Below are 13,678 nucleotides of genomic sequence, written 5' to 3' on the forward strand. Positions count from 1 at the left end.
GTTGTAGAGATATGAATATGCAGTAACCTGAAAGTTGTTCGGAGTACCAGATGAGATCCTGGACGTCACGAGGAGTTCCGGAATGGTCCGGAGGTGAAGAATTATATATAGGAAGTGCAGTTTCAGCCATCGGGAGAGTCTCGGGGGTCACTGGTATTGTACCAGGACCACCGGAAGGGTCCCGGGGGTCCACCGGGTGGGGCCACCCATCCCGGAGGGCCCCATGGGCCAAAGTGGGAAGGGGAACCAGCCCATAGTGGGCTGGTGCGCCCCTCTTGGACCACCCCATGCGCCTAGGGTTGGGAACCCTAGGGTGGGGGGGCGCCCCACCTGGCTTGGGGGGCACTCCACCCCTTGCCCCCCCTAGGAGATCCCATCTCCTAGGGCCGTCGCACCCCCTAGGGGCCTATATAAAGGGGGGGAGGGAGGGGGCAGCCGCACCCTTGAGTCTTGGCGCCTCCCTCTCCCCTGCAGCACCTCTCCCTCTCATAGTAGAACGGCGAGGCCCTGCTGCGGTGACCCCTGCATCCACCACCACGCCGTCGTGCTGCTGGATCTTCACCAACCTCTCCTTCCCCCTTGCTGGATCAAGAAGGAGGAGACGTCACGCTGACCGTACGTGTGTTGAACGCGGAGGTGCCGTCCATTCGGCGCTAGGATCTCCGGTGATTTGGATCACGTCGAGTACGACTTCCTCATCCCCGTTCTTTGAACGCTTCCGTGCGTGATCTACAAAGGTATGTAGATGCAATCCGATCACTCGTTGCTAGATGAACTCATAGATGGATCTTGGTGAAACCGTAGAAATTTTTTTGTTTTCTGCAACGTTCCCCAACAAGGGAGCCTTGTAGGTCGACGACGACGCAGGGGATGGCTGCCACGGCGACATCGGGCGCGTGGCCGGCCGAGCAAAGGCCACAACCATGGCTCTGCCTTCCCCCTTGTCCAGGGAAGTGGAAGGCCGACGTGGGCTGGGCCTTTGTGCACTGTAGCACTTAGGTCCGGTGGCACAGTAAAGGCCAGACCTTTCTTTTTATTTATACTTTTTTATTTCTTTTCTTTTCGGTTTTGGCTAATTGTTTGGACACCAAATGAGTTTTGTAAAATATGAGAGCTGGCCCACAAATCACAGCACAATATATCCTACCACCAAAAACTAGTTTGGGGTAAATATCATTTCATATTTATTTTATATTAATAAAAAGGTTATTAAATAATGTTTTCAGCCACTATTTGAGGTTGTTTAAGTCACTTATCAAATTTCAATAATGCTGTTTACAATTTTATCATAGCCTCTGATTTATCTACTATTTATTGAACATTTTAGTTTTAATATTTGAAAACTTTTATTGTTTGCTTGATTTTGAATTTGAATCCGAATCGGTTTCAAACTAAGGCGAGATTAGCAATAATAACCGAGGTGATGTGGCATCGTTAACGTGGGATTACTGTAGCCTAATTATCCGGGCGTCACACCAGTCCTTCAAGCAATCTGTAATTTGCTGCTCTGGACTCACATACTCTATATCTTGGTAATCCTTAAATCCAGTTTTTCTTTGATAAAGAATCTATCAATCCCCACATGTTTAGTTCTATCATGTTGAACTGGGTTCTTTGCAATGTTAATTGTCAACTTATTGTCGCACCATATATTCATACAATTGGTCTTCAATATCGAGCTCGTCTAATAGATTCCTTGTCCATAACAACTCACTCGATCCCTAAGACATGGCTATGTATTCAGCCTATGCAATTGATTTGGAAACAAGTTGTTTCTTGCTCCTCCAAGACACCAGATTTCCACCTAGAAAAACACAATGACCTGAAGTTGATCTTTGTCACCCAGGCAGCTAGCCTAGTCATCATCACAATAACCATCCATGATAAGATTTCCATGACTCTTGTTTATCAGTGCTTTCCTAGGAGAACCATTCAAGTATCTCAAGATTCTATATACTATCTCAAGATGTTCACTTCTAGACTCATGCATATATCTTCTCATAACACTTACTACAAATGCAATGTCTGGTCATGTATGATACAAGTACTACAATTTTCCAGCCAATCACTGATATTTTTCTTTATCCATAGAATCACTAAATTGGGCAGTCACTTTATGATTTTGGTCAATTGGGGTTGAAACAGCTCGACAACCCAACATGACAACATTAGAGAGGAGGTCCATGGTATACTTTCTTTGAGAAAGAACTATACCTTTTCCAGACCTAGCCACTTCTATACTAAGGAAGTACTTGATTCAACCAAGATCTCTAACTTTGAAGGCCTTACTCAGACACCCCTTGAATTATCTATATGTCATCATCACGATGATGATGATGATTCGTCAACATAAACTGTAATTATGCTCATTTTCCCTTTAGAGTGTCTATAAAACAATGTATGGTCACAATTGCATTGTCCATACCCATGTTACACACCACCCATATAAACTTGTCAAACCAAGATCCTTAGGGACCGCTTCAGTCCGTAAAGTGCTTTCTTTAGCCTACATACCTTGCCAACAATCTCAAAAGTCAAGAACCTAGGTGGGATCTCCATGTATACCTCCTCATACAAGTCACATGCAAGAATGCATTCTTCACATTGAGTTGGTGTAAAGGCCACACGAAATTTGCTGCACGGGACATCAGAATCCTCAGGGTGTTCATCTTTGCTACTGGAGCAAAGGTCTCATCGTAGTCAATGGCATATGTCTGATTGTACCCCCTCGCCACAAGTCTTGCTTTGTACCTTTCAACATTTCCTTCTGCTTTTTGATTCACGGTGTACAACTACTCGCAACTGGCTATCTTGTTTCCTATTCGAAGAGGTCGTTGGTACCCATGTCTTCTTCTTACACAGATCCTCTAGCTCTTCCGCCATGCCCCCATCACTTTGAGCCCTCATTTTCCTTCTTCCAGACAGTCGGAATTGACACAGACTGAAGAGAAACAACAAATATGCTTTGTGGACTGGAGATAATGCTTTATATGAAACATAACTTTCAATATGATTGTCATCGAATACCGCTTCTCTGGTATCCATACTTAGTTCTCCTCAAGGCCACTGGCCCTTCAGCCTGATCCTTGACAGGGGGGATAGAAATCAGATCAGTACTACCTTGTTGTTCGGTCAGTGGCTAATCTGGTTGCTCCATCTGATGTGCAACACCCTCACCTCGCTTTTGTGAATACACCTTTAGTTGCTACTCTTGCTATACTATCCACCTCGACACGATACCTATCTAAGCCCGTGCACGCTTCTGAGAATAGACCTTTAGCTGCTCCTCTTGCTCTATTGTCCACCTCAACATACTACCAATATGATCTGGTGTCGGTGTGCCAATCTGCACATCACCGGTGGAAGTCGATGCTTGTATCACAACAGCCACATGAGTTATTATATACCCGTCTATTGCTAAAGGTGAATGCGACTGTTGCATCATATGCATCTGTATGCTACTACTCTCCCCATCTTGACCAACTTCCGGTGGGACCGTGGGAGACATTGTCAAGTTCTTCAAACAAGACAATTAGGTTAGTTTTATCACAATAAAAAGGTTTTGTTTCACAAAACATAACATCCATGCTCACAAAAGTTTGCCTCTCAGAACGACTTCAACATTTGTATCATCTTTGTCCTAAAGAATACCCAAGAAAGATACGCTTGACTGCCTGAGGATCCAATTTGTTGACTAGTGGCCTATGATCATGAACAAAACAAGTGTAACCAAACACCTGGGGGCTGGGAATTTATTTTCCGTGAAAACCAACTCACACGGTGATTCCATACATCTCACCAGAAATGGAGTTCTGTCGATCAAGAAAGTGGTCATCATGACAGCTTCACTCCATAGGAACTTGGGCACATTCATGGGGAACACCAATGCTTGGGCTTACTAGATGGAAATTTTTCCTCTCTGCCACCCCATTCTGAGGAGGTGTGTCCAAACAAGATGTTTGATGGAGGAGGCCCTTGTCGGACATGAAGGTACCAATGGCCTTGTTAACATACTCGACTTCATTGTCAGATTTGAGTGCTTCAATTTTCACATTAAATTGGGTCTGAACAAGTGCAAAGAAAACTTTGAAACACTGAAGCACTTCATATTTATGTTTCAAAAGATAGACCCAAGTCATAGAGAATAGCAATCAATGAACATACCAAAGTACTTCATACCTCTAACAGATAACACTAGACATGTCCATATATCAAAGTGGATTAACCAAAAAGGAGATATGATCCTAATCCCCTTACTCACATATGAGTTTTTGGTATGTTTAGCAAACTCACACGCATCGCAGTGCAGCTTGCTCTTGTCCACACCACTCATTGTATCAGGAAATACTTGATGCATTTATCAAAAGACACATGCCTCATCCTACAGTGATGGCTTAGGGCTCTAGTCTCCTTATCCTCATCAACTGTAGGTAGCATGTGCATTCACTCCTGGTGTGTCATGTTGTGATCCATGTACCATAACCCCCTTACTCCTCATTCCAGTTCCAAGAATCATGCCCGTCGTTGTCTCCTGGCTCAAGAACCCAACCTTGTCAAGAATTATTCGGCAATCAATTTGGTCAACCAAGGAACTCAAGGACACTGGGTTCATGAGAAAAGATGGCACAGACAATACTAAGGATAATTCAATACTCAGTGTGCAGATAACTATCACAACACCTATGGTGGCCTAGGCTTTGCCATCTGTTGTGTGAATGTTTCCTGGCGTATGAGAGAGTGTGAAAGATAAGATTTAAACTCATTAAAGTCTCCAGCAACATGGTCCGATGCTCGAGAGTCAAGAACCCATTCAAAGTTTATTTTATGGGCTGCTATTGATGCATGCTCAATGTACCTTCATTTGTATTGACAAAGTTAGCATAACTAGTAGCAGCTTCCTAGCCCCCTACACGTTGCTTCCCTTCAGCTGAAGTAGATACATTTGAATTGGGAGCATTCCAATGAGGAGTGTACCACAAACCTCCACTCCTATTCTGACCAACTCAGCTGCTATTGCCACCATTGTAGCCTCGGCCTCCGCTTCTTCTGGGTCCAATGCAAAATTAGTTGATATGCCCTGGTTGACCAAAATTATAACACCCCTCAGAACCTCACTAGTCAACCACTCTGTAAGTAAATTCATTTCCATCTCCTCTTCTCGACCGCGGGTGCACCTCTTCTTGGGACATCGCAACAATGGCCTCATCAAGGGACACAAGCGTCAATTGATGTAGTAGCGCAACATGCCTGCTCTCAAAACCTTGATCTAGGCCTTTCTAGAAAATGCATTACATGTCTGCGCTCAACCCAATTCCTGACAATCTCCATAGATTTAGCATGTGGAAGCTCAAGGGGGTCGCGTTGATCTAGATCTGCCAAATGGTGTTGCGTATCATTCACATATACCATCACACTTTTGTTACCTTGACGAACAACCTGAATCTTGTCTTACATTTGAGACATGAGAATCAGATTTCCTTTACAAGAGTACCTCTTGGACAACATGGTCTGCACATCAGAAGCACTCGACAATGCCTCAACTGATAATGGCACCCCTTCCGTAGCACTAGCAGCTTGTTGTCATCTCCAACACCACCTCATCTCCCACCTCCTTCCTCTCAACCTCAATAGCCAGTCGTACCTCTCTCTCATAGTGCGCAAGCTCACCCAGCTGATGTGGGATGCCAAGAACAGCAACCCGGAGTACAAGAACAAGAAGTAGTCAGAGGAAGAACCTTGCGATGGACCAGCCCCGCCGTGGCCATTCACTTCCCACTGTCGTTCGTGCTGCCTTGCCGCACCACGAGCTCTCACCCAGCACCAGCACATGCTTCCTCTCAAGTAGGAAGGTGTTGGGCCCCCAAGTGTAAGGGTTTGTGGCAAGCATCAATTTTCCCTCAAAGTGGATGGTCTTAAGGTTTATTGAACCAGTATGAGCTTCGAACTACTACCAATGATAAGTATTTAGACATATAGATACAAAACTTGCACTAGCCCCAATGAAACTAGTAAGATTGCCAGTCTTACTAGCCTTTCTAGTTACAAGGATTAAATGCTAGTGTGTGGAAGATCGTAGTTGCAAGGAAAAGAAATGAAAGTAGTAATTGTAAAGCTCATTTGATCGAGGTTGAAAGCAATGAAAGAAGAATGGATTGAGATCCATAGGTCACTAGTGGTTTCTCTCCAAAAGAAATAGCAAGGTGTGGTGAATAAACTACAGTTGTGTATCGATTTTGCATTTTTATGACTAGGATTATACATGGCATAATTGCATATGAGCATCATGTCCAAAGTCCAAACATCTATAGACCGTTACCCAATTGCATGTATAGCTAATACTCCAACCCAATGCATCTCAAAGTATTAAGTAAAGAAACAGAGTAGTGGATTAAGTATGATGACATGAAGTAGATGATATATTGTCTTCACCTTGCCTTCGAAGGACAACTACGCAATCATCTTTTTATTCCTGGTCGCAACAATACAATGCAAGCATTTTTCAAAAAAATCACTGCGGTAGATTACTTGCAAGATTGAACCCAATCAACATACACAACTCCCTCTTGGAGATTACCATCAAACTTGGCCAAAGAAATACAATTAGATTAGAGAACATATATGTATAAGAAGTATGCAACAAAGAAACCAAATTCATCTCAAAAGAACTCATGACAGATCTTATCATAAAGTGATGATTCATCACACCGCAACAAACATACCAACAGATTACATTAGATGGACCACAATCATGTAAGGCAACTCATGTGATCTTTATAAAGAGAAGCAATGGAGAAAAGAATCATCTAGTTATTGTTATGGATCACAGTCCAATGGAAACTACTCATGAGCGATCATGGTGGCCTTCAAATTGATGTAGATGGCCACCAAGATGACTTTCTCCTCGTCAGAGTACCAGAAAAGGACTACATATTGAAGCGCTTTTGAACAGAGAAGTGTGGAAGCGAAAACAGTATGGCTCCATAATATTTAGGGTTTTCGGAGCAAATAAAAAATATAAGCGTCAACAGGCGATGGAACGGAGCACCAGGGACCCACGGCCTCACCACACGGCCACCCTAGCCGCGCCACTTGGCCGCATGGGCCTCATAGGGCTCCCCTGGGGCTCGGGTCCTTTGGAAGCTTCCCGACTCAAAACTTTTTCTAATGTTTTTTCAAGATTTTTGGAGCCCCGTAAAATTGATTTTACTGAAAGTCTAAAAACATGCAGAAATCAACAATTGACACTAGGCATTGAGTTAATAGGCTAGTCCAAAAAAATAATATGGAATGATGTCAAAAATATGCCAAAGTGATATAAATGTAGCAATAAAAAATCAAAAAAAATTATATATACATTTGAGACATATCACCACCCCATAAATCTCCTCGCGTCCTCACGCCCCACCCTCTGATACCATGTAGGCGTGGAGACTAACCTCTCGCCGATAGCCGCGGATTTATGTGGGCAGACTCACTCGTGCCCTCCTTCTAGGTCACTTGGTATAAGTGGGTTTGGGCCTCATAGGCCGAAGTGATGGGCCTCTCTCATACAACTGTATTTATACCAACCCATTTTTAGTGCACAGAAAGTTCTCACTGTCTAATCCATGCGTCAGTGCATACACAACAAACATTTTCATACATATGGCTCCATCAGTATAAAATAAATGCATCCCCCACATTTTATTTCAAACTTGCTCACAACCAAATCAGTCGATCATAATCATTCCACCCGTGCAAGCTAACCATTTCAATTTACGCAACAGCAAAGAAATTTCTTCTAAGAATTCAGTATGAATTTCTTCTAAGCTAATCATGCTTGGCTATACGTTAGATCAACTTCTTCTAAGAATGCTAACTAAAATGTCCAAACAAAACTGAAACCTTTTAGGCTAACAAGTTTGAAAACCCAACATGTGTTGCTTAGATTGCATAACTGATTCACCAAAAATAACAGCTTTACTCAGGGACCCAAAAACACCATGCCTTCATATAACTATCCAATGGTGCACAATTGCATCCAAATAAGCATGGTTCAACAACCACCAAGCCATGCAGCTCAAAACCTTGGCATGTTTACACATCATGTGTGTTTATCTGAAAGGTGGTTTGACATCATCTTCGCCTTTTGGCCACACTATGAAACTTACGCATAAAAGAAACTGGTAAAAGAAGAAAATACAGTTATAAATTTATTTTACAACCCATCTAAGATGTTTCTTCAATCATCCCTATGCAGGGTACAAACACTGATTTGTCCCTTTATGTCATGTGGATACCGAAACAGAAATCAATGTTGAGATTTTCGCTCTGTTGCGGTAGGTACGCCGAAAACAACAAAGATTTGAATAGAATGGAAGAAATGTTTTGACACTCGTAGCTGCCATTTTCCTTGTGCATATGATATTAATAGTCTACCTGCAACGCAGGAAACATGTCAATATGAATCATACACAAGGAATTATTAATGAGAACAGATGCAAAACAATTATTGGCTTGGAACATATATGTATATGACAGGAAGTTCACAGTTCACAGCATCTTGATACTCACAACTAAAAAGGAACAAAATGAAACATTGTGCAGGCAAGCTAGACTTTTGCAATTGAAGTTCTCAAAATAAAAGGTTTCCACAATGTGGTTGCCACTTTGTCAGTAAATTCTAGTAAGTTTATATTAATCTCCATCGAATCCTGATTTCCAAATATGAAAAGACAGGTTATGCATACCATGTCAAGTTCTTAACCAAGCCATCAAAACAAGTCTGTTTGTGGTCACAATTCTTAGCGAGAAATTTTATATGTTAATCGGCCACTCCTAAGTTCAAACACTTCAGATGGTCCAGAAATCACTATCCCAATAAGTACTCCACCACATTACCAGATATACACATCACCTAGTATCCAGCCTGAGTTCCAGCACTTGATCTGGTCTAGAGATAGGACGCCCACTACTTAACCTCAGCACATTACCTAACATCTGGTCTCGCATGGTGGACTTAATTCTGTCTAAAGAACACATTATGTTCCAACTAAGGACTTAAGCACTTCTATGTATAATTTGGAGCACATTGTACAAGAAAATAGTGTGCGACGCCCTCCCTCCCTGAAACTTAGATCAGGGTGTGTTTGGTTGAGGTTGAGTTTCTTTTGTTCATGACGAGCCCGTAACTACACATCTCTGGGAGTTGGCCTGCTGGCCTCTCCTTGTATTTTTTTATTCCTTTTTAATGATAATGACACGCAGCTCTCCTGTGTCGTTCGAGAAAAAACTTTGTATGCGAGTGACTACATTCAATGAAAAGACTAGCTACAATAGAATATGGAGTATGGATGGTATTATATGTTCTCTGCATGAGTATACTATGTTCACAACTTACATACATGGCTATATTACTAGTATAAATGTTACCTGCACAGAACTTGACTAAGGGCTAGCTGACTGAATCCTCCGGAACAACTGAATCCTGAATAACACGATCTGGGTCCAATTGACCGCTGTAATAACTAGACGGAACTGCAGATAGTTCCAACTTTCCAGTCCACTCCTCGCCAGGCTTCAGAGTAATCGCCTTTTCTATAGCAGCTGCTTCCACACATACCATGCGTTTATATTCGTCATCCCCAAAATCTGCCATTGCCTTAGCTTTTTTGTCCCATGGGTTCCAAACAACTGTAACCAAGAAGAAAAAGAAGAAACTCTTTAAAACCATTTCCGATGATTATAATGCAATAATTTATTACAGTTCTGAGAAAACAAATGTAAGAGTTCACCATACCAGCATCCGGAAGTCCTCCTTTCCTCACAACAAATGTTCTTTTTTTCTCATGATCAATAATGGCAATTTTTGACGGCGTGCCCAGATATATTCTGTCCAACTGTGAATTTTACAGATGCTTGAGTTAGAAAGTGGGATGCAAAGAAAAATGAAAAAAATGGTAATATGATTCAAATGCCTTGGTAACGCACCTCAGATTCAAAAACAATAGCATCGCCTTGTTCAGTGAAGCGGGCCCTATCTTGTAAGTTGTCTAGGTAATCCAGAGTTTCCAGGCCTTCTACTCGTATCTCACTGAAATATTAGAGTGGAATTATGACGAGAGAAAAAAGAACTACTATAAAAATGAGGCAGTTAACAGATGTGGAAATTATGGAATGTTTAGATTTGGGACAAACAAACTTAGGAGTGGGGATTAAGTATTCTGCTTCTGTTACGAGATCACTTCAAACTCTTGATATTGTTTTTTTATTATGATAGTGAGCTGAAAAACATACCTTATATCAGAAATTGAGAAGTATGTGTGATATGCAAAGGTAAAAGAGAATGGCTTTCCATCTGCATTGGTATTCCTTATACGTGAAGTCAGCATCAGATCTCCACCAGGTCCAAGTGCAACCCTCAGACGGTACTCAAAACTGCAACGAAAGAATTGCTCTTATGGATCCATTTGAACACACAAATTATAACGAAAAAAATATGCCCAGTTTCTAAAATAGCATGAATCCACTATAAGTATGTAGTTATTTAGGATGCCCACCTATGTGGCCAGATCTTTAAGTCTTCATCAGTAGGTTTAAGGATTAAATCGATGTAAGCTCTACTAGAGATTGGTACTGGAAATGGTGGTGGATCAGTGTCAACACTCCAGATCTTGTTCCTTGCAAATCCATGAGCTTCCAGCTGTCCGAAGTTGGAAAACTAGAACGGGGAAGTACTTAGCAAAAATAAAATCAGACAAAACAGAAGGAATTAATGAAGCAAAAGAGTAAAAAACAGGTCCAGAAAACAAAACTCTCATACCTGAGGAAAGCAGATTGGTATACCTCCACGTATAGCTTTTGGAGGTTTGAAAATAGCCTGACAGAACAATCAAATCAGTCAAGCAAATATTAGGCAATCAAGAAGGTGTGGGATCAAGATTCCAGTAAGATTCAGATCCACATATATTTTGATGTTGACAAGGCAAAATGAGCACCAGGGAAATGCTAATTTAGAATACCGCCATCGCCACATCATTATGGCATATATGAGAAAGATGGTAATGAAAATTATGTAAAGATTGTTTGACTTACTGCACTGAAATGTCAACCATAACTCAAGATAAAACTTGCTATTGACAGCACATATTTTTGCCCAAGCATCGAACGGGTAAGTACTGAACTAGCTTTCAGAATAGATATGTATTTGTATGTTATAAAGTTCTGGATGATAATCAATTCAAGTCAGGACTTAGACATGATTGATAATCGAAACAATGCTGAGATAATATTTTGTACTTAAGGAAAACAATGGCACCTTATTACTAACGAAAAGCAGCTCCTCCCCATGCTCATCTTTCCATGATGTTACATGGCCACCATACAGGTACACCTGGCAGAAATAACACATATAGGACTAAATAAGTAAATACCTATTTGTTTGTAACAGGTTAACTAAAAAAAGCTCTCAAAAGGTGGTCAGAACTTCTCAAGTCAAATTCGTTTTGTGTCTGCTTTTGAGGTTTGGAGTTCAACGCCTATTTTGGATGGGTAGTTGCTGTTTGTTTCTGTCAAAACTTGTAACGACCACACAGTTTTTTGGTCTATTTCGACAGTCATGAAATCCAGGTTCATCCTGTAGCAAATAGGACTCTGGAATGCACAAACAAGTGGGCAGATAATTTATAGTAAGCGCTTGTTGTTCTATATTAGTGTCATTTCTATTACTATCAGATGTCCATCAAGTGGAATATTCATACTGCTGACTAATAATTATGCCATGAAGAAATACCTATTTTTTGTTGCAAAAGCATTCCGAATATCCCAAAGAACAAAAAACAATGTGCCCAACTATAGTGATCTGAGTGTTGAACTTCCAATAGCCAAGCCTTGTGGAACAGCAATAAAACATATACATCTGTCGTTACTTAGCCCATTCGTCTTCTTCGTGTACATTTGATATGCCAGAAAAAATTATGGGCTGATCTATCTAGTGCATCTCAATAGAAGCATGTCCGGACATTAGGAAAATCATGATTCGGGTAACTTCTAAATGACAGGTGGAATAATAACCATGGCAGTAGGGTCACAAACTTAAAAATCACTCGGAACAACATCACAAATGACCGCTAGCTCACCACCCATCATTTCTGTACAGCTCAAATTCTCACCTGGCAATTTTACCTATCTACCAGTGCTGACCTCATGGCCCTCTCCATGAATTGCAGCAGAAACTAACACCATGGCAGAAGCCCAAATAGCCGGCATACTATTCATCATCGATGTCTGGATAACTGAGTGATAAAGTAGGCAACAGGAGGTAGATCGGAGGAGACTCGGATTTTTTCATTTTATTATCTGACCAGTTTGCTTGATAACCTGACCCATCACTTCTATGGGTACAGGATTGCAGGTTTGGAGAATCATATATAACGATACGGTAAACTGAAGTACCAAACAACAGAAAATCAATATGTTCGATCAACGAGTCCTAACCTATAAAGGCATATGCCCTGCTTCACATCACTCCAGTGTCCTAACAGCTAGTTAAGCGAGCAACTATCTTGGAGACTCCTTTGATGATTCCATTATGAACCTATGCTCGCCACTCTCTTGAGTCACGAGCACATAGATCACACGCACCAATTAGCATATTAAAGCTTTGTATTCAGGAATTACAGAAACTCCATTATACAGATCACAGTGGACATTTTTTGATCATGTTGTTGATTTCTCGATCACCATTAATAACTATAGGCGTTTACTGATGCAAGGTCCTAACAGTGAACGCAACGGACTTAGACTTTGGGTCATATCAACCATCGACAGCGTACACCGGGTTTTTTTCTTTCAAAAAACTAATGGCCAGAACAATCATCTCCACCCCAAGATCAGTTCCTCACGGGCTCCACGCAATCGAGCGAATGATAAATGATGGCAATAAAAAAAGCATAGGAAAATCCGCTACGATAACACTTCTGCCGGGAAAATGGTCGGGATCGGAGCAGCAATTGCAGAGGCTGCCCATACCATCCAGCCCCATGGCAGGCGGCACGGATCTGCGCCGAGATCTGGCCGCCGGAATGCCTACCAGTTGGAACTCAAAGAGGGAGACAAGGTGCGTTGCGCCCAGCAATATCTTACCTCGGCGGTGATGCGCCGGGCCTCGCGGAGGACGACCTTGTCGAGCCCGTTGGCGCCCTTACGGTGCTCCACGGGCAGCGGCCCCTGCGGCGCGGCGGCGCCCTCCTCGCCGGCCCCCGACGACGACATGTCCGGCCGCGGAATGGCAGCAGGAAGCGAGCGAGTGAGGTGGATGTGACGAGAGAGGAGAGATCTCTTTTAATTGGGGAATTCTTCCGGGAAGGGACACACAGTGCGTGCGCCGTTCGGTCCGGTGCCTTAAATAATTACTCTCCGAGTCACTCACAGATGCCTTTGCGATCGCGATTTATTGCAGCTTTCTTTCTTCGTTTGTTTGTTTATTCATGTGCGTGTGCGCGTGATCCTGCTTTTCTTTCTTTTTTTCAAAAAAACTTATGTTCTATTCATATTCAATCATCACAGTACAACAAATACCAGAAATAATAACATTGTACTTCCTCCGTTCCTAAATATTTGTCTTTCTAGAGATTTTAACAAGTGACTACATACAAAGCAAAATTAGTGAATCTACACTCTAAAATATGTCTACATACAT

General features: G+C 42.0%; 1 protein-coding gene across 1 annotated transcript; it reads right to left on the bottom strand.

Annotated features, from left to right (window-relative positions):
- Positions 1 to 7,940: 7,940 nt before the first annotated feature.
- Positions 7,941 to 13,355, bottom strand: LOC119356758 (putative glucose-6-phosphate 1-epimerase). Its single transcript, XM_037623739.1, has 9 exons — positions 13,123 to 13,355; positions 11,297 to 11,371; positions 10,802 to 10,858; positions 10,539 to 10,699; positions 10,276 to 10,416; positions 9,970 to 10,072; positions 9,779 to 9,878; positions 9,412 to 9,672; positions 7,941 to 8,418 (listed from the first exon to the last, which is right to left on the bottom strand). Exons 1-8 carry the CDS (start codon positions 13,249 to 13,251, stop codon positions 9,434 to 9,436), a joined length of 1,005 nt encoding a protein of 334 aa, XP_037479636.1. The 5' UTR covers positions 13,252 to 13,355; the 3' UTR covers positions 7,941 to 8,418; positions 9,412 to 9,433.
- Between the last annotated feature and the right edge of the window lie 323 nt (positions 13,356 to 13,678).

This window comes from Triticum dicoccoides, chromosome 2A (genome assembly GCF_002162155.2).
Source record: "Triticum dicoccoides isolate Atlit2015 ecotype Zavitan chromosome 2A, WEW_v2.0, whole genome shotgun sequence".
Classification (NCBI taxonomy): domain Eukaryota; kingdom Viridiplantae; phylum Streptophyta; class Magnoliopsida; order Poales; family Poaceae; genus Triticum; species Triticum dicoccoides.

Bases quoted from the DNA above. Each gene is read 5' to 3' on its own strand.
- LOC119356758 (XM_037623739.1), bottom strand. From the start codon at position 13,251: ATGTCGTCGTCGGGGGCCGGCGAGGAGGGCGCCGCCGCGCCGCAGGGG. The intron at 10,073-10,275 runs GTATGTTTTTCA...CTAATATTTCAG, and splicing joins TTCTCAATTTCTGATATAAG to TGAGATACGAGTAGAAGGCC. The intron at 9,673-9,778 runs GTATGGTGAACT...TCTTGGTTACAG, and splicing joins AGGAGGACTTCCGGATGCTG to TTGTTTGGAACCCATGGGAC.